Genomic DNA, 27,879 nt, shown 5'->3' on the forward strand with positions numbered 1-27,879 from the left:
CCTTCTTTTCATCCCAGAAACCTACAACAGACAAACCAATATATCAAAAATATATTTACATCCATAAATGCTGATTTCCATGCCCACAGAAGAATGGAAGAAAAGAAATTCTAGTAGCCAATCTACCAGATTTCTTTTCTACAAAAAATGAAATCCTCATCATCTAATCTTACACCACCTCAGGTCCTCTATTCCTATGTGGAAACAGACAAATAAAAAGGGGACATGATTAAGGTTCAAAAAGCTATTAAGGATTTGAAGAAATTGAATCAGAGATATGTTACATGTTCCCAGGAATCATATACTAGGAGTCACAATTGTAAACTAATGAATTGCTCCAGCTGAATAATCTTGTATGTGGACAAATAATTAAGAAGAATGCAGGAAACTTTTGATATCTTTATTGAGAACTGCAGGTTGTAGACTTATGGCATGAGAAAAACTGTTTCAAAGAGACGTGTGTGCGTGTGTGGGGGGGATCAGTGGAATAAAATGCTTTTTTTTTTTTTTTTTTTTTTGTTGGAAGGATCAAAGGTGAATAGTGAATGGATTTGGTCTATGTGTTTACAGACCAAATACGACAAGGAGATCAATGGCACTGGTTATGGAGGATCATGTAGCTTGGGATATTTGCAAACACTGCAATGTTTGTCAAATGAAGAAGACAAAAGAGGAGTGAATGGTAATTAGTAAAACTATGGACAGAATTTGATGTAAGTGAGAGAAATTATTGATGAATGATAAAGATCTGCAGCAACATCCCTACCATGTATTTGAATTTTGATAGACTGCACACTGACAGCTACAAACTCACTGCTACAAGGAAAGTTACTAATATTATGATCATAGCTTTCTACCTAACTGGACTCAAATCATCTGATATCATTTGCATCATTCCCCCCCCCCCAAAAAAAACATTTTTTTCTTGTTTATTCTTCCTAAAAATACTGTACTCTTTACCATTTAATACATCTGCTTCTGATAGCTAGTCTCAGTAACACAAATAATCTGAGATCTGAGAGAACAACATATTCACTTACACTCTTGGCATTGTGTACAGACATAAGTTAGCTCCATGTTTTTTTTTATTTTATATATATATATATATATATATGCTCTCCTCTGTTGTCTGCATGGCCCAATTACAACTTTCACACACCATTACACAATTCTGAACCATATGAAACACCCACTTATTTTTTTATCTTAATCAGGTCCATTATTAAGCATATTTGTAACATTAACAGATTAATGTAGTTACTCTTGTGCATGATTCTCCCATCTAATCTAGTTTCTCTAATTCACCATATTAGGTCTCATAACAATAAATAATTTCTTCAGACATCTGAAGAAGTTATTTATTGTCTCCTGAAGAAATTTCTACATAGCCTATGATCAAATTGTTTGCTATTACAGTCTTTTTTAATCATAAGCCCTTTTTTAAACATAATATTTATAATTTTCTCTTTTCAATCAAATATGGAACATTAGGCTGTCCCTACAAGTACAATACGGGACAGCAAAATTCAACGTAAAATACGGGACGTCTGGCATGCCTACTTTAAGGTAAAGCATAGAAATCTGCTTCACATAAGATTTTAGCCTGGCTGAAGGATGATAATTATCAATTATTTTCTGGATATCATCATCATCAAATTCCTGCCATGTACCCTCAAGGGTGTACAGGATATAATAGTACTACATGAAAAATTTACATCATTACATCTGTCAAGACTCCAACATTATCAGATCTTATATTTCTATCTTCTAAGGCACTTTTTGCCATATCAATCCACCTATATCTTGGTCTTCCTCTGGGTCTTTTTCCTGCCAACCTGGCAGAGAACACTTGTTTTGCTAATCTTTCCTCGCCCATTCTGTTTAAGTGACCGAATGGATGAGGAAAGATTAGCTTTTCTGGATAGTGGTTTCTTCATATCCATTAGATGATAGCATAATTCACATTTTATTTAATTCTTCTGATAGAAGGCAATCCAAAGAACAAATTGTATGTGCTCTGTGTACAAGATTTTTGATAATACATGTCTTGTATGAAGGAAAGCTTCTTGTAGATGGAAAATTATATTGCCCATGGAGTTACAGATTACTAAGGGTAGAGGGAAGACTGCTGTTAGATTCACATTCAATAGTGAATCTTGATGTCATTGTATAAGGAGTTTATTTTCTCCAAAAACATTTTCACAATGGTAAAAAACTACAAATCTATCATCAGCAAAACATCGCCAGATATGGAAACTGAAAAAATGATGTTTCACATTCTCTACAACACTTTCACTATCTTGCCTTACATTGTTAATATTAGTTATTTCATTCTTCTAGTTTCCACGACACAATTCTTGTAATCACACACACAAGACATTTCTGACACACCTTCTTCATTCTTGCTTTCATACCATAAACCATTATCTCTGTAATGAGTGAATGGTTTATGGTATGAAATGCAAGCCTTAAGCTGCAATTTTTCTCGTATTCCATGAAAAACGTTTTCTGATCGATACTATTTATTAAAACACACACACACACTTTACAGTCTAAAGTAAGTGAAATACTACAAAAAATAATTACTCAACTTATTAAATTCATTAAAATAAAAGACTAACCTGTAAGCCACTGGCTGAATTGTTACAACTCAAAAAGAGAAAAATTACCTGTGATAGATTCTCTTTTTCCTTTTGTACTTCCTTTTCCATGGGAGACCTCAGCACCATCTGTATAGTCAGAGGTTAACACTCTTTCCACAGTTGGTGTACTATTTGCTTCCCTCTCTAACTGCTCATTCAGGGTATCAATTTTTTCTTTTACTATAAAAATCAAAAATTTCACAAATTGCTAATGAATTTTAGACATTTTCAAAATATACGTGAACATACACATTTTTTTTTTCAAGATAATACTCATATTTCCCAAAAAAATCATGTCTGAAAACAAGGATTGCATATTCTTGTTTTATTAAATATACCATAATCTAGTAAGAATTTCTAAATAAGCAGTATATAATATAGGCTATATTTCAGTAACATTAGTTGTACAACCTTTTCTATAGAATGTCTCACATTGTAATACTTCTTCCTTCACTATATATATCTAGATTTAGTTTTTCAAATTTTTTTGATATACAGGTAACCCTCATATAACGCGGTCTACAAATTATAGCATCCCTTGTTCAATGCAGTTTCGATATAACGCAGTCTACAATTTCTAGTAACCCTTTATTTATTTTTTGATATTTTTCACCGCGGGACTTAAAAATCAAATTTTATCTTCGTTAAATTTGTGTCTGCCCGTAACGCGCAAGTAGTTATAAGTACCGAATTTAGTTTTATTGCATTACTGAATAAGGTACTGTACAGAGGCGTTTGTAGTCTGTGTCATTCTCAACAAATAGTGTAATTAGAGACAGATGGAATAAAAACAGCACTAAGTAATAAATCACATGTCCCCTCTCACAGAAACTATGCTGTATAGACTTAAGCAAAACCATATGTTGCACTGAAACACAGTATCTAACTAAAAACCATTGTCCAATTTTTCAATTATGAAATAAGTGTTTGTTTTATTGCATTTGAAATTCTCGATGTCATTATGAGAGATCACAAAGGCTAACTTAAAATAAAAGACTACCAAGAATTGAAACATGCCATATAATGAATGTGTGAGTTCGCCTGCCAACCCAAACTCAAACAAAAAGCCATAAAATTCAACCAAGGTTTGAAACATTTGTGTGAGTTGAGCCAGTCAGTAATGAGAAGTTCCATCAGAACGATAAATGACACACTGTTGTGAATGTGTTAAAACTAATAGTGAATGTTGTTATGACAGTTTCAGATGTTATGGAATTCGATTGAAGAGAATTAGCATTTCAACTCAACACTTGTCAGTTGCTTTTGTCTTTGGGTCGCACGCCCTTTTGTTAATACCGCACCAATCATATGCACGTCTTTATAGCTGCTGTCTTGTGTAAAACAAAATTCAGCATGTATGTATTATAACAATTAAAAAAAAAAAAAACTTGAATAATTTATAAGAGTATAACAGGATATCACCTGTAAATCGTTGACATGCCAGCAAAATTCTCAGACGTGCCACCTCTGTCACGGGTGCCACAAAATTCTCAGACGTGCCACCTCTGTCATGGGTGCCACAGGTTCGCCATCTAGGTTTTACTGACTAAAGTGTTTATTGTTGAAAACTGTCTTCGTTTTCTGCAGGAAAGCGCATTTAAAATCATAAGTGTGTTAATTTCAAGCTGAGCAGTTTATTTTCCGGTGAGTTACATACATATGAGAATTATACAAATGATATCCAAAAGATTTCAAGTGGTGACAACCTCTGGCCACTTAAAGAACATGTATGAAATGTTATTTCTAAAGACAATGATGACGATTAAAATATGTGCTTTATTGTGTCTAAAACATTTATGCATTATGTGCAATGAAATTTATGTACAATTTGAAATTTTTATAATTTTATACTACGTATTTGTCTCATAGTTTATGTTTTCTTAACTTACATTAATTACCTGAATTAAATAAAAATATTGTTTTTGTTGGATATGTCATTGTTGTTTATATAATTAAAAAAAAAAAAAAAAAAAAAACGATTTCGGAACCTAACCCTACTTTTTCTATGTGATCTAAGTCTCGTATAATGCGATTATATAACATGGCGTTTCTGAGGAACCTAACATCCACATTATATGAGGGTTACCTGTACTCTTCTCAAAGCATACCATATACTCTGGGAAGTTAAAGCATTATATGCTCCAAACATTTAATCTTTAAAAACTTTCCTGCATGCTCCCTCTTCTTCAATAACAATGAGGTATAAAAGTTATGTTGTTATGTTATTGTCATAACATAACAACTAGGCTAGAAAATTAGGATTACTACCATATCTCCTTTATCCTTATGACAATATCTTTAGTTCTGCTTGTATTTGCACAGTAGTGACCAATTTTCAAACTATTGTTACTATTCAAAATACTATTATTGTACCTCACACAGCCTAGGTATGTGAGGTGGGTGGATGTGTGTGTGGCTATGGAAAGATATGATCCATTGTACTCAGCAGTCAGGCATTTTACCAGTATTTTTCTATAGATGCAAAGAAGTGCACATATGATTCCATATGAACAGAAATTTAGTATTTTTTTTTCATGCCTTTAACAGAATCATGTTGATAACTGGAGTCTGATTTCTACTGGAAATTAGTGGATGTTGAACAGAACAATGATTGCCAAATCTCATAAAATGAAATTATGTCAGTTAAGTTGAAACTATCAATTAATTAAAATATAGTGACAGTAGAATCATGATTAAATGCCACACTTCTTTGAAAGTTCTGTAATACCAGTTTTGTAAAATCTCATTTCTGTCACTATTTGCACATACGAAAGTCGATGTCTTCCATTATTTAACCAATAAAATGGTTACATTTTATACACTTTGCTAATGATAAGTCTTTAACAATCAAGCAAGATCCTGCTATAAAAACACCACAACTCCTGATTGAAAGAATAAGACACTTCTGAAAGTCAGTCATGTAACAGATTTTTTGTTCCACTCAGGATATTAATTTTTGCTTGTGCAGGTTGTATTTAAGTTCAGAAGGGTAAGATATAACAATCTCAAATATATCTCCCACACACATGCACATGGATTTTTGAAACACTTCCTGAATTATTACAGAAGTAGCCAAAGTACTAAGGTTTTGTATTAGGCAAGATGAATACTTCACCCTGTACTCATTTCAGCTAAAAAACTATACAATTTGAATTGTTTCAGCAATAATCTGTTTGCTGCAAGTCACACGAAAGTTGTAATTTGTGCAATAAAGATGGTTTGAAATCCAGAAAGATTAGTAACTCAATAAATTTGTTCTTCTGGTGATGTTTATACCGTTAAAGCAACATAATGAAAACAAAAACACTTTTGTGACCTTTCATTTTTCAAGAAAATGTGTTAAAACAATAAAATTATACTTTTAAGCTTTGATGGAAGCTATTTCACTTGGTTATACTATAAATTAAAGAAACCAAAAAATTATATACTTGGTTTAATCCTTCATCCAAGTGTAAGCAACAAAGTTTGCACCTGAAGAATTTTCAGGACAGGGCCAACTCGTGTAGAGAAGCTAATGACTTCACATCACTAATTCTTTGGATAGAGAATAAAACCAAGTATATAATTTTTTGGTATCGTTAATTTATAGTATAACCAAGTGAAAAAACTTCCAACAACTATCTCTAATCCAGAGTATTTTAATAATAAGATGCGACACTTTTTTGGCTACTTGTATATGAAAATATGACTTCTGCATTACTTCAACCTTAACATCACTTTTGGGCATGGCTCCCATTGATGAGGCCTCAATAAAGGTCAAAATCAGTCTGGGCAGTGACCCTTCCCATAATGTATAGCATTATACATGTCTGTAAGGATATGTGCTTTGCATTACATTATGGGATACTAAGGCAAGTGATGTGAAGTCATTAGCTTCTTTATACAAGTTGCCCCAGTCCTGAAAATACTTCAGGTGCAAACTATGTTTGCTTACACTCAGATAAAGGATTAAACTAAGTATATAATTTTCTTGGTATTTATTATTATTATTATTCGTGACACCTCCAAGGAGTCCAAAGACTCATTGCGGGAGGACACCTATTGTACAACTCTCCGTCTCCACCACTACACCCAACCTCTACTACCAATCATCTACATCGGCGCCATCTACTGCCCACCACAACTAGTATTTTTTGTCTGTAAATTGCATGTGTTCTGAAGGGCTGATTTGTCTGTATGCGGTATGAAAAACCAGAGTTTCCGGGAGAAAAAACCCCGCTACCTCCGTATGAGATAGGCTAACTCACCTTCGATTGAAAAAGTCCACATAAAGATTCCCCCCATCATGACGAGAGACTCCAGCTTAGGCCTTTTCCAATTGAAGGGCGCAACGTACCATCGTTCTTCCAATTGTGCTACTGAGGTGCTAATTTAATTTTTTTTTAATCAATAAAAATATCCTTTTTTTTTTTTATGGAACCCTCAAAAATGAATTAATACAAATACAATAATTAATACAAACACAACTAACCATTACAATAAAAAACTAAAAAATTATAAAAAATGTAAATAAAAATGTTTACTTTGGCAATTAATACACACGCAACTAACCATTACAATAAAAAACTTGAAAATTATAAAAAATGTAAATAAAAAAAATTTTTACTTTGGCATTCTCAGCAGAATGAACATTATCATTTGTGGAATCTAGTTTTATTTTATGCAATTAATAAAAAAAAAAGTTTTGTATAAAATAAAAAAGCAAAGCTATTTTTGCAATGGAGAAGCCTCCTCCATTATATTATGTTAAAAGAGATCTAATTAAACAATAACTATCTCCTTATCTGCTCACCCACATCTCTCACATGGACTATGTCCTAAGTATCAAAAAAAAGCAAATTCTATACAGCAGTGATTTCAATCTTTGAACATTCTTAGCCAGAGATAAAAATTCTCTGTTCAATAGGAAGAAAAATCCATGAACTTCTTAAATTTGACCCTCATTAGATTTGATCATCACATCAGTCCCAAAGTATACCAAAAGCCCACTAATATTGGAAATCATTTGAATTTCACCTCCTATCACTCTTATTGTCTCAAAAAAATCTGTTGCATTAAAATAATTCATTAATGCTTACAAAATCCTCATCTTTTGTGATGGCTTTAAACCAATAAATTACATGTCTGAAAGGGATATTCAGTTTTCAACAGTATCCCAAACAACACTATGCTATTCACTTAGCCCCAAATCATTGTTTCTTCTTAAAGCCAATATAAAAGCTGTATACAGTCTTAAAATTCTCATATATACATCCATAACATTTATAAAGTTCATAAAATGTATCTTCAAATATTCATCATCATCATCATGCCTATCAAGGATTTAGGCCTAGAGTGGCCTGTTCTAGCCTTAGAAGTAATTGTTTTCTTTCTCATTTGGTTTTCTTTTTCCTAATTTCTTGTACTTTAAGGCTTGTTTTGGTAATCTTTCTGTTTTCATTCTTTCAACGTGTTCCATTCATTTATTTTTATATTTTTTACTTTTTTCTATTACTGATTCCTGGTTTGTTTTTTTACTACCAAACAACAAGTTTATTAAGAGTTTTTCATAATTTATTCATTTCTTTTGTGATCGAACAGAGTATAATTTGCAGTTTTTCTCATAAACTTCATTTCAGCTGTTATTAATCTTTGTTTGTCTTTTTTGTTTTATTATCCAGATTTCACTTCCATACAATAGGCCTGGTAGGGCTAATGAACTGTATACTTTTAGTCTGGTTTGTTTTTTTTTACTAGATTTGGTTTAAATATGGAGTTAATTACACCTGTCATTTTTAAATATTTTGCAATTTTTAGGTTTATATCATTTTCATATCTAATCATACATCCTAGGTAGTTAAATGAATTCACCTGTTCTAAAATCTTGTTATCTATTACTATTTTAGTTCTTATTGGATCTTGTCCGTTAAAGGTCATCGTTTTTGATTTTTCTGTTGATATTATCATTCCATAATCTTTTCTTATCTCATTTAAATTTAAAATACCTTTTTGTAAGTTATCTTCAGAATTTGAAATTATTATTTGGTCATCAGCAAAAAGGAGAGTGTTTAAGTTCACAGCACGAGAAAGTTTAATACCTCAATGGAAATTTTTATTCCATTTTATTATTATTTCATTTAGATAAATATTAAAATGAGTTTCTGAAATGGGACATCCCTGTTGGACTCCTTGGTTTATCTCTCTCATATATGATCTTCAAATATTCAAATTATCTTCACCACAGGCGACAAACTACAGTTAGCTTATTTAATGGTATTGATTCACAACATAGAATGATAAAAAAATAATATTTATTAACTTATTAGCTGATATTTCACTGGTATTATATCCAATATCTTCATATCAAAAGAACAGTTTGTCACAGTACACCAAACAACAACAATTTGGTATAACAGACGGACTAGTTCAAAAAAAAAAATTTTGATGGACAACACAAGGAACTAATATTCTAATTGGTGCCATCTATTGTTGGATAAACAGAGAGAAAAAAAGTAATAATTAGATCTTAAAATGCCTGTCACCTATATTTTTGATAAATTGATACAAATACATTTGTTGAGGTTTGGACTATGTTTTAACATGTTCATTGCCAATCACGCGATATCGCGCGATGAGAGTTCTCACCAAACGGCTGATCACGCGTTATCGTGTTGAAGTCGCTAACTAAATAAAAAAATAAAAAAAATTTGGCCACCACACGAAATTCCAATTTTCAGCTTGGCAATGACAGTGTTAAAGCTGTTGCTGATTCCAAAAACAATCTCTCTATGCCTTATAATGACCTCTGTGTAGCATTTTCTTCAATTTGATCCTGTGTGAAGAGGGTATCCAAGGCACAGTCTACTATAACTGATTTGCCATAACAATAGTACCAATTTTACCTTATGGATGTGAGAACTGGGTCAGAAGTAAAACACTTAACCAAAGACTAGAGACTGCAGATGAGACTCCTGAGAAAGATTAGAAGCGTGAACAGATGGCATAAATGGCAATATCATATTAAATATGAGGATATTAGGAAAGAACTCGACATTTTCAGCATCCAGGAATGCGTTAGCAGAGCTAATCTCGGGTGGTATGGTCACTTAAACAGAATGGATTTTGCTTATGTTTTATCTTAGTGGTGGAAAGTAAGTAGTCTCGTATGGGAATGTTGCAATGTCCATAATGTTCAATTAAGCGTGACTTGATGGAACGAATGGTAAATCCAATGTAACACTTATAATTAATTTAATGGAGTAATTACAGTAGAGAGAAATAATTAAACAAGAGGTTCAAATCGTTCCGATATTTCGTCTCTGCAACAGGTACTGCATCCTAATTGGCAGATAAACTTATAAACAATAGGCATTGTAACATAATGGCTTGAGCTATTTGATTCTATGTTTTAGTAAATTTTTTAGTTTTAAATCATAAATAATTTAAACCACATGTCAAATTGGCAATGCTTTGTTGATTCTGTTGTCTATTTCCATATTTAATTTACCATCTTCACTAAAAATCGCCTAAGTAGCTGAAATGTTTTACTTGTTCCACAGATTCTCCATTCACAACGATTCTGCCTATTTTGATTGTCTTTGTCTTTTTATTGCTGACCTTCATACCATATCTATTACAACAGTTATTCAATTTAGTCAGGAAATCTTGCAGACTTGTAGCAGATTTATTTAGAAGTATAACTGCATAAAGCAAAGAGCTGACATTAAAATCTCCAATTTTGATATCAGGTTTAATACCACTTTCCTTCATAATATGATCCATATAGATAATGAATAACAGAGGGGATAATGTACCTCCTTGTCTAACACCAGATTTAACATTAAACCATCTTCCTCCACTTCCGTCAATCCTAACTGCTGACTTACAACTCAAATAAAGACTAAGTATTGCTTGATATAATGCCCAATCGATACCATATAACTGTAGCATATTGAATAGCTTCTCTCTTGGCATCTTGTCATATGCTTTTTCCAGATTGACAAAACTTAAATACAGATCTTTGTTATATTCCTATGATTTCTCGACTATTTGTTGTAAAGTGAAGATCTGATCCCAACAGCCTCCTGAATCGAGCGTGTTCTTCACCAAGCTTTTCTTCCACAATTCTTCTCAACCATTTCTCAAGTATATGGGCATAAATCTTACTAGGAAATTCAATTTTATTTCCCTATTTTATATATGGGTGCTATGAGAGCTCTACTCCAATCATCAGGAATTCATCCCTCCATCCACATCTTCTACACTATGCAGTGCAGCCACTGTAAGACTTTTATACCACCATACTTAAGCATTTCTGGTCAAATATTATCTACTCCTGCTGCCTTTCCACATTTCAAGCCTTTGATGGCTTTTTGTACTTCAAGTATCGATATGTATTCCTGACTGTATGCCTGTTGAGTGTTTTTTACCACTGTAAAAATTGTGTTTTAATACTCAGTCAACCACTCGGTTGGCCGAGTAGTTAGCGTATCCGCTCTGCAGCCAAAAGGCTACAGGTTCGAATCCCGCCGTGGGCATGGATGTTTGTCATTGTCTGTGGAAATACTAGTGGTCGGTGGTAGATGGTGTTGGTGTAGTTGCGGTCAGTTGGTTGAGTGGTGCAGACAGAGCTGTAGAGCAGGTGCCCTCCCTCGATGAGTCTTTGGACTCCCTGGAGGTGTTATGTAAAAAAAAAAAAGAATTACTCCATACTTCATGGATATCTTTATCTCCTGTTTTCATGTCACCTTTATCATCTCTAATTCCTTTTATAGCACTCTCTCCTCCATTTCTGCTTCAACAACCTCCAGAATATTTTGCCACCTTCTTGATATTAATTTTCTAATGTTCTTTCCAAAGTCCTCCCATGACTGTTGTTTAGCTAGTTTTACACAGTGTTTAGCTTTTTTTACATTTGTCTCTGTATTCTCTAAGAGCACAAGCTGACTAATTTGTCAGTAATTTTTGATATGCTTTCTTCTTTTCCTTCACTGCCTCTTTTACTTCCTGTGTCCACCATGGAGTTCTGATTTTTCTATCCTTGCAAACAACCTCACCACATGCCTCTCTGGATGAAGAAATCAGGGTTTTCTTCAAGGTTTGACACTGAATCTCGAAGGTTTGGTTTCTGTCCTGAAACTCTTTCATTTTTTCTTCAACAATCTGTGTATTTTAGTCTACAGTTCACATCTGAGAGCTGCTCAACTTTTATTCGCTTTAAAACTTTCTTACTTATTATTCTATTCAATATGAAATTCAATTTTATCCTGCTAAGACTAAATAGCGATCACGTCCAATTTCAAATCTCCCATACACTCTGGTGTCCTGCACCAGGGAGAAAACATCACTATCAACAATAACATAGTCAATGAGACTTTTCTTATTCCTTGCCTCTTCTCTCCATGTAAATTTGTGCACATTTTTATGTTGGAACATGGTGTTAGTAATAACCATTCCATGTCCTGAGCAGAAATCCAACAGGTATTTGCCATTATTATTAGCTTTGCTCTTTTCTCCAAATTTTCTCAAAATATTTTGTATGTTTGACAATCATTTCCTACTCTGCTATTTAGATCTCCAACAAGGACCAACTTCTCCTTTTTCATTGTGTCAGTAGCTTTCTCTAGTGTCAGTAGCTTTCTCTAGAGCCTCAAAAAATTCTTCCACTTTTACCTTAGAGCCTTCTGTGGGACCATAGGCACAAATAAGTCTCATTTCCAGTTTCCCATTCTGATATTTGCCCATATCTCTCTACTTGAGACTGCCTGCCATTCAAGAAGATTAGCCTCAAGGATGGCAATGACAATCAAGGAAAAGAAGGAGTTAAATACTATGGCTACTCCTTTTCCTTGTTATATTGAGACAATTGTCATTGTCTGAATATAACATTTTGTATTTATTGCTCAGAAAGATCTCACAGTTTGTCTTTTTTGTTTCAGTCATCCCTATTATGTCAATCTGGTACTTATCTAATTGATTGCTCAGCTAGCTCCATTTCTTTGCCATTCAGGCTTCTTATGCTGACAGTACCGATCTTCAACTCTGGTGATATTGAGTTGGGGTGTGTTTTAGGGTTTGTTCCAGTAGCTGACTTTTCGCTCTTCACCCTGGTAAAAACAATGGGGGCCTTGTTTAACCAGGAGATGCCCCAGCCAGCATGAAATTTTGTCATGTTATACCATCATTTTGTATTTTGGTTTAAGCCAATAATACAATTTGGTCGGCTAAATCCCAAATTGCCAGCCCATCCTCATTCGTTTAGTATCCTGGTAGATACCCAATAGGGTGCACCACGAGAAGGTGAGGATTGGACATTAGGTCAGAAACCCTGGTCGGTTCTCTGCATTCCTTTAAAGGCTATGTTGAGGTCTCCTCTCAGTTGTACAGCTTTGACCCTTAAGCACCCCTGGATTTATTATTATTATTATTGATACATGACACCTCCAGGGAGTTGAAAGACTCATTGTGGGAGGGCACCTACTCTACAACTCTGTTTCCACCCACTACAACAACAGCATCTACTGCCCACCACCAATAGTATTTTCACAGACAATCACAAACATCCATGCCCACAGTAGGATTCGAACCCTACAACCTTTGGGCTGGAGAGCAGATACACTAACCACTTGGCCAACCAGGATGGCTATTTGATTATCTCATCAGAATATATTGTTGTAAATTAAGTGTCACAAATTCCCCCAGTTGGTGAAAGTGATCACGGGTGGTGGCCAGCCATATCAGGACTTTTGTAAGAAACAGTTATATGTAGAACTATAAGGCAAGTGATTATGGAAAAAACTCAGGAAGCAGCATACAGTGATATCATGGAATGAGAAATTGCATGGGAAGGAAATCAATGCTGCTTGGTCTCTACTTAGGAATTATCTGGCAGCGGCAATGACTGAGTATATTCTAAAGTTTAGAAGATTAAATAAGGTAGGTGTAAAATGGATGACTGAAGAGGTGAAGCATGCAATCTGGAAGAAAAAGACATTGTGGAGGCAGCACAAGACAGGTGGAGATAATCAGTTAGTTACATAAGGAGTACAAAGAGCTAGCAAGGAAGGTGACAACGGATGTCCAGCAAAAGTGTAGTATAAGCAGCAGTTAGCAAATTATGCTAAAAAAAATCCTAGGGAGTTTTTTTGATATATGACTGGTAGAAGGAAGAATGATGTTGATTAATGATAAATAGGAAAATTATAAATACTGAGGAGGATATAGTAGAGGTATTTAATAAGCAGTTCATTAAAGTATTCCATCCTTGTGATAGTAACATAATTCAGAACTTGAGAGAGTAATGCGAATGGGAGAACCACTCATAGTGAGTGAGAAGGAGGTATATATCATCAAGGCCAAGGTATTTGATGATATATCACCGAATGTCTTGAGGGAATGTTCCAGAGAGTTAACAACACCTTAATGTACATATTCAACATAAGTCTTAGATTAGACCAAGTTGCAAAGGAGTGAAAGAGGACAAAATTGTTCCATTTCATAATGTGGGTGATAAGACTAAGGGTGCAAATTATAGGCCAATCAGCTTGTCTGTAGTTGTGGTCAAGGTGTTCGAGACGCCAGTGAGGAGACAAGGATTCAGAAATGGGTGGATAGCAGTAGAATTCTCCTTAATGGACAGTATGGGTTTTCTAAAGGAAGATCGAGTTTTAGCAATTTGCTTACATTAAGTAAGCAAATTGGTAAAATTTGCTAAAATTTGGATGTGACAAATACATTGGACAAGGGGAGGGGATGCATATACAGTAATATATTTATATTGCGCAAAGGCTTTCGATGGATTACCACATAACAAACTAGTAGTTAAATCGGAACAGATGGGGTTGGATAATAGATTAGTGTGTTGGATTGGAGATTGGCTGTCTGGTAGGAATCAGCAGGTTGTGCATGAGGGAGTGATATCCCAGAAAGGAAAGTCACAAGTGGTGTGCCCTCAGGCATATGTTTTGGAGCCACTGTTGTTCAATTTGGATGTAAATCACATTGGAAATGGTGATATACAGTTTTTTGCAGATGATGATGTAGAGTGGGGGGAGAGCTATGAGAAGTAGAGCAGATGTGGCTTTGCAACAGGACATGAATACTGTCTGAATGGGTGAGTGTGTAGGGATGTCAATTTAATGTAGCAAAGTATAAGGCTAAGAATGTGAGGACAACACAGCAGATCATGGGAATCATGTACAGAACACTGACATATATAAGTAAGGATGTTACAATTCCATTACACAAGATTTTAAGGAGACCGCAAATGAGTCCAGAGATGATTAAGTTGGTTGGTTTCTGGTCTAGGAATGTGGAACTTGAGGACAGATTGAGAGAATGCAAATTAGAGAGCCTAATGGATAGAAGGAAGAAGGAGAGACATGATTAAGGGGTAAAAGTTGGTTGGGGGTGATTACAATATTAGTGTTGATGAGAGTTTTCATAGAATATTTGGAGATAGGGGAGAACAAGAGCCCATCCCTGGAAGCTGTATAAGGTGGGTGTGAGGAGTAGATTTTTTCATGGAGAATTGTAGGTGATTGGAATGCAATGCCTAAGAGTGGTGAATGCAGTGACAGTGAATGCATCTAATCATGGTATGTGAGAGTGGGACTTCCCACCAGGGATGAATATTCCGGGTGTGCAATGCACATCCATGGAATATCAATATCACCAGTATTATATTTTTGCATTTATTCCCTTAAAGACTCCCCTAATTGTTTACTGGTTTCATGTAATTCCTGAAAGTAAACACAATATGCTAATGCTTCAGAAGAGGACACTTTTCGACACATAAATATTGCATTACATTTGTGTTAATAGCACGTAGAAATCAGTGGCGCTGTTGACTGGTTATTGTGCCAGCCAATCCAACTGAATACTGTTGTTTGTCATGAGTTGCTGTTTTTGTTTTCTGAGTTTCATCTGTTTTGCGTGCATAAAGTGTGAACTATAGTAAGTTTTTATATATATTACAGACAAGTTTTAATACATAATTTTCCATAAACATATAACTTTTTTTTTTTGCTCCATATTCGCCCAGAACAAAAATGAACATTTCTGTGTATTATAAGAAGGTGTTGATCTACAACAAAATACTAGCATGTCTGAGATATCTATCACTGATAAGACAGAAGAGCCACTGACACTAAATAAAAAAAAAGATAAAAATAAATAAATAGAACTAATGAATGTAGGATTTCCAGAAGTGTGGATAATTCCAATAATGATCAAATTTTATGTATCCATGAAGAAGGCGAAAGGATGCTGGAGTTTCGTGTTGAGAACAGTTGCTTTATTGCAACTTGCTTTCAACAAAATAAAATAAGATTGTACACATGGACTTCACCTAATGATAATACAGGAATCAGACAGATTATACTGTTGTCAGCAGATAGTGGAGAAGTGCTATCCAAGCAGCAAAAACACTACCTGGTGCAGGCTGTGGGATGGATCATAAATTAATGACAGCTGAAGTTAAATTGAAATTAAGGGCTAAGAAGAAACAAAAGGACAGTATTAGGTTTGATTTAAATCACATAAAAAGCACTCAAAGTAGAAGTCGGAAAAAAATTAAAAAGTTTGGAGAATACAGGAAGAGAATTAGAAAATATGTGGGAAGAAACAAAATGAACGGTAATAGAAGCAGCAAAAAAGACTAGTAAAGCAACATGAAAGAAAGACTTTAAAACTTCTGATTTCCTTTTTCAGAGGAAAGAAGAAAAATGAAACTTCAGAGCAACAAAGAAAGAGGTAGACAACTGAGTGCAGATTTCCAGAGACAGGCTAGGAAAGATAAAGAAAAACATCTAAACAAAAGGTGCAAGGAAATTGAAGAAAGCAATATTACAAGCGGAACAAGAGATCTGGTTAGACAAATAAATGCTGTTACAGGGAAGTTTATCCCTAGATTACAACTTGTAAAAGGTAATTTGGGAAAATGTGTGATTGAAGAAGAAGTGAAAAAAAAGATGGAAAGAGTATGTAGAGGATTTGTACAAGAAAGATAATATTGAAGGAGAACATGAAAGGAGAGAATTTGTTGATGAACCCATGACATCAGTAATAGAACAGCTGCCAAAACGAAAAGCTCTGGAGTCAGTGGAAATGATTGAGATGGGGATGAAGTAGTCAATATATTAAATGAAATTTGTTAATAGGTCTGGAAGAAAATATACTGGCTAGAGATTGGAAATCATCAGTATTCATTCCAATTCTAAAAAAAAATCAAATCCCAGAGATTGTGAGAATTATAGAACCATTGCTTTAATTTTATATGCAAGTAAAGGTATGCTGAAAGTGATCCAACAAAGGCTGGAACCACTGGAACCATATGTGAATAGAGAAATGCCACCACACAAACAGGCAAGCTAGAGAGGTAGAGGAACTAGGGGCCAAAACAAACATGAGATGGATTATGGAAACAATTCCTCTGTTTTATTGATTAAAAGGAAGCTTTTGATTGCATAGATCATAATAGACTTAGATTGTAATGAGATCAATGGGAATACCTAAGCATCTAATTCTCTTGATAAGAGAGAGCTGTAAATACAATAAAGTGAAGCTTCAGCAGAAACAGTCTTTTAAAGAAAGAGGTGTTCGAGTGGGAAAAGGAGTGTGGCAGGGTTGTATACTATTGCCCTATTATTTTAATATTTATAGTGAATATATTATATGCGTCGATCAAAAAAGAAATGAAGAAATTATGAAAGAATTAAACCAGGAATCAGAAATAGGAAAAATATAAACATAAATGGATGGAACACGTTGAAAGAATGAAAAATGAAAGATTACCAAAACATGTTTTAAATTACAAACCTTTAGGGAAAAGAAGATTGCGATGTCCTCTAAAGAGGTTCAACAATGACTTCTAAGACTGGAACAGGCCACTCTAGGCCTAAATCCTTGAAAAGAATGATAATGATGATATTATATGAGTATCTAACTTAGACAAAGATCCAGCTGGAATTAAGACTGGTGGCAGACAAATAATTTAAGATATGCAGATGATACAACCCCCCCATAGGAGAAACTAATGAAGATGTGGTGCAAATTGATTCTATCGGTTAAGAGGGAAAGTAACAAAGCTGGGCTTAATTTAAACATCAGCAAAACAAAAGTGATGGCATCTGGCAATTTAAATGAATTTATAATAGAGGAAGATAAAGTATAAAAATTGAAAGTTATGATTTACTGGGGTCCAGAATCAGAAATGTGAAAAGGAAATTAAAAGAATAGTCATGGGAAAAAAAAATTCTGTTAAACCTGACAAATATTATGAAAGTATGAAGACAGAGGTGCAAGTAAGGCCACGAAAGTCAGAATTGTCAAAGCAATGGTATTTCCAGTAAATTGAAGGAATGATGTATGAATGTGAAAGATGGATTATTAAGAAGAAAGGCAGAAAACAAACTGATTCATTTGAATTATAGGCATGGAGGAGACTATTAAGAATCTCATGAACTGCAAGAATGACCAATACGAAGGTTTTAGAGAGTGTAAAAACAGAATGCTCCTTGGAGGCGATGATTGCTAAACAGAAGTTGATGTAGTTTGGACATTAGTGAGCTGATGAATCATTGGGAAAAGGCAGTTATGCTGGGTAAAATTGAAGGAATGAGCAGAAAGGAAGACCACAAAAGAGTTGGATGGACAACATAAAAAACTGACCAACTTGAACTTACAATTACTGAAAGAAAGGATAAGAGGCCAAGTAGGATGGAGAGACTTTGTTAACAGTATCACCAGGAGTCAAAAACGAATGGATAGCATATAACAAAGAAGTCAGATGTCAGTAATCCAAACTTGTCGATGTTCAATAATTATGTCAAGTATATTGTGTTCCAAAAGCCAAGTAGTTTGTATTCTAAAGTCCCAGAGAATTTCTGCTGTTCAGTTTTCTAATATTCTCTCTATTTTATGCTGCCACGAGTTATCAGAAATAGAAAACCATATTTTTTGGTTTTCTATGAAAGAACAAGAAGCCGAGTGGGATGGAGAGCCTTTGTTCACAAGATCACCAAGAGTTGAAAATGACTGGATGGCACATAACAGTGACAAAAGTATAAACTTAAAAAAATAAAATAAAATAAAAAAATTTAAAAAAAATTGTCACAATTAGATAGATGAAAACAACAACCTTATTTTGTAAAATGAATAAAAGCCAAAATTCAAATACTTGCATAATGTAACAGATTATCACCATTTCCTAACATGCAACCTGAAAATGCATGGGATACTATGATAGTGCTACATAATTAAGTTTATTATGTAACTTCCTATTAACAATATTTTTCCAATATCTGTTATTTTTGATTTCTCCAATATTATCAAATCTTACATTTAACTTTCTAAAGCACTATTAAATGCATCAAGCACCCCCCCCCTCCCCTAAACCTTGGTCATTCTCTGGGTCTTCTTCCCAAATTTTGATATCTTACATCTGCTTTGCTAACAAGTCCCATTCTATTTTAAGTGACATACTGGCATAGACTTACTCTGCTCACACATCCTTGAATACTTATGACATCATGTTCCTTTTTAATACTTCATTTTTAATATGATTGTGACATCCATGCAATTTCACTCTCTTAATCTCTTTTATTTTTAAGAAAATCAACTCATAAGGTATAATCCATTTTGAACATCATCTCATATGCTGACAGTTCCAAATTACGACTTTCTCTCTTCTTGAAAGTTTGAGTATTGACTGCATAACTCATTAGTAGAAAAAACTACTTCATTAATTCTACAAATCTCTACTAGTTTTGTATATGTAAAGTCAGATAACAAAATATGTGTCTACCATATGCAAGTTAACAGTAACGAAAAATAACACTTATCATTTATGTAACCATTTATTTATTGGACTACAACCTGACAGGGCAGATTTCCAACAAGACCAATAATATGATCAACAATCTTGCCGAAAAAACATTTCCTGGACAGATATCAAAAAGTGGTATATGGAAGGCCCCATCAGCTGGCCTCATTCATCATAACTAGAAGAATTCGCAAGCCCTAAACAGCCTATATGTAAACATACATTTCCCTCCTAAATATGAAAATAGCAGTATTCTACCATTTCTCGGAATACTCATGGAGGTCCCCCCCACCTACCCAAAGAAGAGAAAAACATTTTTTTGCATACAGAAAACCAACCCACACTGGAAGATAACTTCATGCTGTATCTCCCTATCATTCCATGCCAAAGTTAGGAATAATTAAAACACTGAGGAGAAGGGGAGCATCTAACATCTGTAGTTCCTCTTCTCTATGTTACTCAAACACATTAGCCACATGCTGCCTTAAAAATGGATACAAGAACAAGATCATCAATATCTTACAAAAATCCCTTCACAATCAAGAATGCAAAGCAGCAGCAGTAACCAAGCTTTATATCCATTATGTAACAGTCAAAATAACATGGCATAAAAGTAGGCTTCATTGTCCGAAACATTGTCCATTGTCCAAAGATCTCTAGTGTTTTAGATCCTTCTACACCACTGCCATCCTTTCCTTAAAAAATTCAGGATTTGATCAAGTCCATTCATCACATGGCATATGCTATGTAGAATAAACAGGATGATCTAAAAGAGAGATTTAATGTCAGAACATATGAATGCTGTAGAAAAGAAGAGAAAAAAATGAATCTAGATTAAACCTAACATGAAAGTCACTGTATTACAGCAGAAAACAGGAATACTTTACATAGACCATAAAACTATATCATCAGGATATTCAAACTTCATATATGTTATGCATCTACATAGTGAAATAAAAACCAAGGCATCATCTACATCTGGTCATCATCATTCATCAAAAAACCTCATACATGTTGTCTGGGATGTTGAGGTAGTGGCTATCAACCAAATTTTGAGTTGGGTATTAGCATTTATGCTCCACATTCATTTCAATTGATCTTTGGTATTATAGTTAGTCATTTTCAGATGTTTAGCTTCACGAAGAGGAGGCTTTCTTGATTTCAATCTGTTAAGCTGTAGTTCTATTATGTCATTATGTATAGGTAATTCAGTATTTCTGAGTATTTTGTCATATTCTAGTAATAGAGTATCACATCTTTGTAGATTTGGTGGTATTATGTTATTTAGCATCAGAAGCCAATAAATAGGAGTTGTTTTTATGGCTCCAGATATAAGTCACGTGTGGTGTTAAGCTGATGGTCAATTAGTTTAGTATAGCAGCCATTAAGTCAGACTGGAGCACAGTACTCCACCACCGAAAAAAGTACAGATGTTCGTAATGTGTTTGCTGCTGCACCACAGGAAGTGCCACATAATTTCTGAATGATGCTATTTCTATTTCTTATTTTTTCAGCTGTGTTTTCAGCATGTTTCTTATATGATAGAGTATGGTCGAGTGTAACTCCTAGACTCTTAGGGTATTTATTATGTCGTAGGACTGAATTTCTGAATGGAATGTTCAACTCGACTTGTGCCAATTTATTGAGATGGAAAGTTGACAACTTCAGTTTTGCTTTGCATTGTTCGTAGTCTCCATTTTTTAAGGTAAATATGCACGGAGGGAAGATCATTTGTGAAGGTTTCTACCATCTGTCTCAGTTCTCTATTTCTGGTGGCTAGCGCTATGTCATCCTGGATGAAATAGCACTTATATATAGCATATCAGCTATATATAAGCTAAATAAGAGAGGAGGCCAATACTGAGCCTTGTGGTAAGCCGTTGTTAAGTTTCTTCTGGTTACTAATAATTTCTCCATGGACACATGGAAATATCTATTGCTGAGCACATTATTAACAAGTTGTATTGTTTTTCGACACAGTAGTACTTTCATTAATTTAAGCAGCATGCCCTCTCTCCAGACAGTTTTGCATGCGACAGTTATCTCAAGAAAATCTGCAGAAGTTTTTAGATTTCATTGAAAGCCTGCTTCTATGTATGACATCAGCACTAGCATCTGGTCACAACAACTATGATTAGGCCTAAAGCCTGCCTGTTCAATCGGAGCATGTTCAGAGATGGTGTTGCTTATGTGGTTATATAATAGTCTTTCCAGTAGCTTATATGCGCAGCTTAGTAATGCGATTGGTCAATAGTTTTGTGGGTTGTCAGTTGATTTTCCAGGTTTGGAAAGAACTATTATCTTAGCTTTCTTAAATTTTTTCAATAACACACAGGTATTCATTATTTCTGAGAAGAAACGGGCGAGCCATTTTTTGGTATTTTTGCCAGCATGAATAAGAAATTCTGGGTGAACTCTGCCGAATCCTGACACCTTTGCTGTATTTGTATCAGCTAGTGCATTGTTGATTTCCTCGATGCTGAAAGATCTTGCATATTCTGATTCATCTTGTAGTTTTCCCTTTAATTCTCTGGTTTCTCTTTTAACTTTGATACCATGATTTCTGTCACGTTGGCATCTCGAGATTTTAATAATATGATTAGCAATTTGGTTTGGTGTAACATCTGTCTTTTTAGTAGTCACCATTATAGTGCCTCCTAGCTTCCATAACACACTCCAAGCCTTCCTACTGGAGTGCCTAAGGTCCAGTCTTTCAATTGTTTCAGTCTAGTGTTGTTATCTTGCTGCATTCAATTCATGAAGATCATTTGCGATTTCCAAATCACCACTCTCCAGAAATTTCTCATAAAGTTGTTCATTCAGTTCGTTCCATCCAGGGATATACTCCTTTCTATAGCCCCTACGGATATGTTTTTTAGCTATAGAGATGACAGCTCCTAAAAATTGGTTGTAGTTATTGGGTACAGGAGATATGAAGTGAATACACTTGTCAAGGTCAGTGGCATATTTTTCCCAATCGGCTCTTCGAAAATTCCATCTCAGGTGGGGAATTGATTGGACAAGAGGTATTTTTATGCCTACATCAAGGAGGACCAACCGATGTTGGCTGTGAGGGAAGCCGCTAAGAACTCTTCTTTGAGTAGGTAGAGGTTCATTTATATTATTAGAAGTGGCAAAACAGAGGTCAGGATTATAGTCTCTTCTCCATACTGCTGAACTGAAGGTGCCATGCTCTTTATCATCAAAGATTTTGTGGATACTGAAGGCCTCAGTCCAGTCGGCAAGGGCTATACACCACATTCATTATTCTGGGTGTACTTCCATAACTCATGATGGCTATTGAAATTTCCTACATATATTGATGGACGATTCAAAAGTGGGGAGAACTTGTTGAGGCCATCGAACGTTTGGCGACTTGTAGAAATTAACAAGCGAGATGCCCAGCTTCGTCACGACCAGGTTAACATCATCATCACTTGAGTAACAAGTTCGATGTTGTCCCAGACAAATGTCACTACACTATTCGCATGATGGTAGGTTGCTCCTACGAGATAACCATATATTCTCCCTCTTCTGTACAAGTCTTCTTCAGTAGTGGCATGTGTGTTTCCTGGAGGAGTACGGTGTCTATATTTTGGTCAAGAAGGAATTTTGAAGGATATTCGCATTTTGAGTTGCTGATTCCTTCGATGTTAAGATGGCAAATTCGGACTTGAAGTCCAAGATTTCTAGTTGGTTGGTTTTTCAAATGGATCTTGTAAGGACCCTTCACTTCTGATTGCTGCATGTAGTTAGTAGCCAGGAGATCCGTGGATAAACTGGCTGCCATGATTGCACTAGCTCATTTTAGTGTTATCCAGGGTGCACCACAAGGAGGCGAGCTAGATTTGCACCCCCATCTAGCAAAAAATAGCACAGTACAGAGTAACTGTTATTAAATTAATTTTATTAATTGCATACTCTCACTTGATGTTTACATTTTTTTTTCAAAAATTTGGAAAAGTTTTCTACATATGTATACAAAGGATAAAATATTAGTGAATTTTATGTGATGGTTTCTAAATCAGGTCAGACTTCTTTAGTTGACATACATTTCTAACCTTTCCTAGCACAAATACATGTCAATGGTTTCCTCACTCCCCCCCCCCCCCCCAAAAAAATGTTCTATTCCATTCAAGACACTACTTCTCATCTGTATAACTGCTAAATACAATTCTGAGCTTCAGCTCAACCTCAGAATGTTCTCATATTTGGAGTGGAATACCAAACATATCATTAACAGTGCTCGATGATAAACAGAAGAGGACAAACCAATTAACTCATGGCACTCTCTCTCCAACATCCCACAGACTCACTTTGGTCACTATTTTTTATTTTATTTTATTTTATTTTTATTCATTTATAGAGTTTTTGCTAAGCATATATAGAAACACAAGAGTAATTCAACATCTATTCATTATCCAACTTCAAACTATTACAAGAATCATTAAGGTCCATATTTGACATGATGTAACGCAAATTCCATGTCAAATATTGTTGATCCACCACTTTTATTCGAAAGTACAAGATTGCAAATGTGAAACTTTCACTGCTCCCAATTAAATCCCATTAATTGGGAGCAGTGAAAAATGGTCAAAAAGGTTTTAGTTTTTTTCTCCACTCATCCAGAAATACACAAGTCACAGTGTCCAATTGATTCTGATAATCCCTTGAGAAATTCAACCTAACTAAATTAAAATGAAGGGAAAATAGCACTTCCCCATAAATACCTCTACAAGCTGCATCAATTTCTGCCAAATATGGAATATTGTCATTTCTTATACAGTCAGTACTCGATTTATGACCATTTTACTTACAAAGGCTTTCCCTCACTAACACACCTCAGTCTTACAACCCATGTACTAGGATTATTATTATTATCTGACACCTCCAGGGAGTCAAAAGACTCATCAAGGGAGGGCACCTGCTCTACAACTCTGTCTCCACCACTCAATCCACCAGATGACGCCACCAACACCATCTACTGCCGACCACCACCATTTGTATTTCCAGAGACAATCGCAAACATCCATGCCCATGGTGGGATTCAAACCCATAGACTTTTGGCTTGAGAGCAGATACGCTAACCACTTCGCCAGCCAGGCTGGCATTATTTAAGAATTATTTATTATTGTTTAAGCATTATTTAAGAATTATTTATTAATGATATTATTTAAGAATTACTTTTGCTCAAGTTATTTCTGTTACTCACTGTGTGAAAGTCAGCAGAAACTTTTGGAAGGAACAGAGACATGGCCAATAACCAAACAAATACTGGACAGAATGAGGAAAAATGAGCAGATGGAGAGAGCCATGCCAAACCTCAAACTGCAAAACGAAATAAGGAATGAAGATATAAGAAAAAAAGCAAAAGTATTGGACATAGGGGAAGAGATTTTAAAATTTAAATGTAGATGGGCAGGTCTTATTGCTCAGATGAACAGCAATAGATGGACAAAGACAATCACCCAGTAGCATCCATATGAAGGAAGAAGAATGCCTAAATGACAAGAGAGAAGATGGAAGAATGACCTAGTAGAAATAGCTGGAGAATGTTCAGATTGGGAAGTCTTCAACAGAGAAAGATGGAGGAAAATTGAGGAGGCCTATAACCATAAATGGTTATAGGCCTCCCCAAGAGGGCTAGAAGAAGATAATCTCTTGCATTACAAAGTGTGTAGATACAGCATGAAGGGAGGTAATAGCAGTGTATGAAAGGTGTTTGGAAAAAGCTGTTGAAAATGTAATGAAGATTTTGAAGTTTCCACTAACTTCCCTACAATGAAGGTGAGCAGTTGGCATAAACTGTGGATGAAGAGATCTCAAATGAAGAGTGGATAGAACTAGAAGCATAGAAAAATACAGAAATATTGTGTATTATACAGAAATAGAAAAAGAAGCTGAGCCCCAAAAATATTTTACAGTATAAAAATTGGCACAGGTATTTGCCTCTGTTAATAAGAAAATTCAGTTGTTTGAGGAAGTGGATCTCAACAAGAAGAGATTTAGGAAAGTAGAAAGAATGATTCAAGCACTGCATTTGCTAGCTACAGAGAAATTTATGCAGACTAAATTGCATATAATATACAAATTTTCTAAAGACATGTACTCCTGCTATCATCTTATTCCCCTGAAGATAAACCTAGATTGTCCACCAGTTATGTATCCAGTGAACCATCCTCAGAATGCTTTGGCAAAATTTCTGAATTTGAAGAATTTATTGTTGGTGAATGGTTTCCCCTACTTCCTGAATTGTCCAATAAAGCCAGCAGCTTTGAAGAATGACTCATGCTCCATGTATTTCTACCTAATTACTTTACTGCAGAGAAACATTGTATGCTCATATTTCATCATTTATAATATGTTACTGTATACAGTAACTGTATGCCATAATTTGTATGCTGTATTATTTTAATATAAACGAGTAAAATTAGTTAAAAATATAACAAACAGAGCTACATATTTTATTATCCAGACAAGTTAACTGTAACATATCCTTATGGTTCACATAGTGATTTCAGACTTACAACCATTTTGACTTATGACAAGATCATCAGAACAGAACTCCATTATAACTTGAGGATCAAATGAAGGGCATTGTGAGAATGTAGTTGCTGTTGCCTATACATATCACATCATTCAACCATTTGGCAAAATTTGGAATATAACCATTTCCAATACTGATTAAGGTCTGCTGAAAAATTCAGTTCAACTGGACTGAAATAAAGGGCTGAATTTTCTGAGGACCTTATGGTTGAATATGATATCTATAGGCAACAGCTGCTACATTCTCACAATGCTCTTCATTTTTGTCTGATTTTCTTATGCTTCTGAAATTCTCAAAGAAATATAGTCAGTCCTCCAGTTACAATGGAGTTCTATTTCAATGATCCCATCGTAAGCTGAATACAGCTATTTCTGGCAGTGCTTGAAGTTTTTATTATTATTATTATTTGACACCTCCAGGGAGTCCAAAGACTCATCGAGAGAGGGCATCTACTCTACAACTCTCCATCTCCACCACTCAACCTCATCCACCAATGCCATCTACTGTCCACCACCACTAGTATTTTCACAAACATCCATGCCCATGGCAGGATTCGAACCAGCAACCTTTTGGCTGGAGAGCAGATACGCTAACCAGGCTGGCTTCCCCAATGTTTGTCAAAATCTAACTCAAAATGGAGGGTAACATGTAAGGTTAGGATAGACATTGCTAATTCGGCCAATTTCAACCAGCTATTCACTGTATCATTTACATTATCTAAAGAGGTAAGTAATATCTTATTAAAAAAAAAATATTGCACGTCTAAAAAGTGAACCAAGTACTAAGAAAACAGAACAGAAGGCTGGCTGTAATTTAGAAGTGGCTTATTGACTGACATTATGTTATTATTATTTTTTTTTTTATGGTCAAGAATGTAAATTCTCCTCTGAAATTCAGGCAAGTTTATAACAGCAGCAACAACAATATCATTAATAATAATGTCAAAAAATAATTTTCTGATATAAATTGAGCAATCTTCCAGTTATATCAGTACTTGGTTCACTCTTTTACAATTTTTATTTTTATATTTATGAGATTCCATCTACCTGTCCTCTGGAACAGCATTCTTCACATGGTGTTCCTCAAGTTCATCATGACTTCTGGTTCTTCATAATAAAACATGAACAGATTCCCTCTCTCTTCATAACCTGTTGCCCACACATAATATTAATGTGTTATAGGTTCAGTGACCTCTTGTGTGGGATTAATATTAAAATAATTGCCTATATCTCTCCCAAAATTTCATGAATTTTTTTCATCTCACATACACACACACAGCAGGAGAGAGGGATGGGGGGGGGGGGGGGGGGAAGGATTATGTATATACTTACATGCTATATTTTCTGCATATATAGCTTCAAATTCTTTTTCTATCTGGCTGAAAAGGTCATATAGTCGTCCTCTAAATAAAAAAAAAATTAATAAAAACTGTATCATCAATCTTCATACAATTTATAACTGCATACTGAATTAAAACAAACCCTATATTCCATAATTATGAAATAACAAAATAATCAAATTAATGGATTTTATTTTATACTCCAAAAATGTAATGTAAAAGTTGGCCATAACGAGAATTTTTTTTTTAAAAAAGAATTTCTCATTAAAGAAATATCTTTTTAAAAAAGGAGTTCCATAAAAAATGACTAAAATTAAATTTAAAAAATCCTAACTAATTTAAAAATCAATTTTTATTTACAAATTTTGAATTTGAAAGAGTGCAGCTCAGTGGATGTGGCGTTTGCACACCACGGCACTTGACTGCACGAAGGAAAACTTTGTTTCAAATCTAGTCATCAACTAGAGGAAATTTTTCTAAGCCTTTTTTTGACCAGTTCCCGAATTAGTTGATCTCTGGCATGGAAAAGAGGGTTTTTTTCTCCCGGAAA

General features: G+C 34.7%; 1 protein-coding gene across 3 annotated transcripts in view; it reads right to left on the bottom strand.

Moving 5' to 3' along the window:
- Positions 1–27,879, bottom strand: part of Wdr37 (WD repeat domain 37) — a 277,960-nt gene that overhangs the window by 191,342 nt on the left and 58,739 nt on the right. For all 3 annotated transcript variants that reach the window (XM_090412382.1, XM_090412380.1, XM_090412381.1), the window contains 2 exons: positions 27,322–27,392; positions 2,670–2,822 (listed from right to left, as the gene is read on the bottom strand). In XM_090412382.1, the coding sequence (XP_090268508.1) occupies positions 2,670–2,822; positions 27,322–27,392 (224 nt within the window). The remainder of the gene's footprint in view (positions 1–2,669; positions 2,823–27,321; positions 27,393–27,879) is intronic.

This window comes from Typopeltis vanoorti, chromosome 22 (assembly GCF_054136105.1).
Source record: "Typopeltis vanoorti isolate ZY-2024b chromosome 22, IOZ_Tvanoo_1.0, whole genome shotgun sequence".
Lineage (NCBI taxonomy): Eukaryota > Metazoa > Arthropoda > Arachnida > Uropygi > Thelyphonidae > Typopeltis > Typopeltis vanoorti.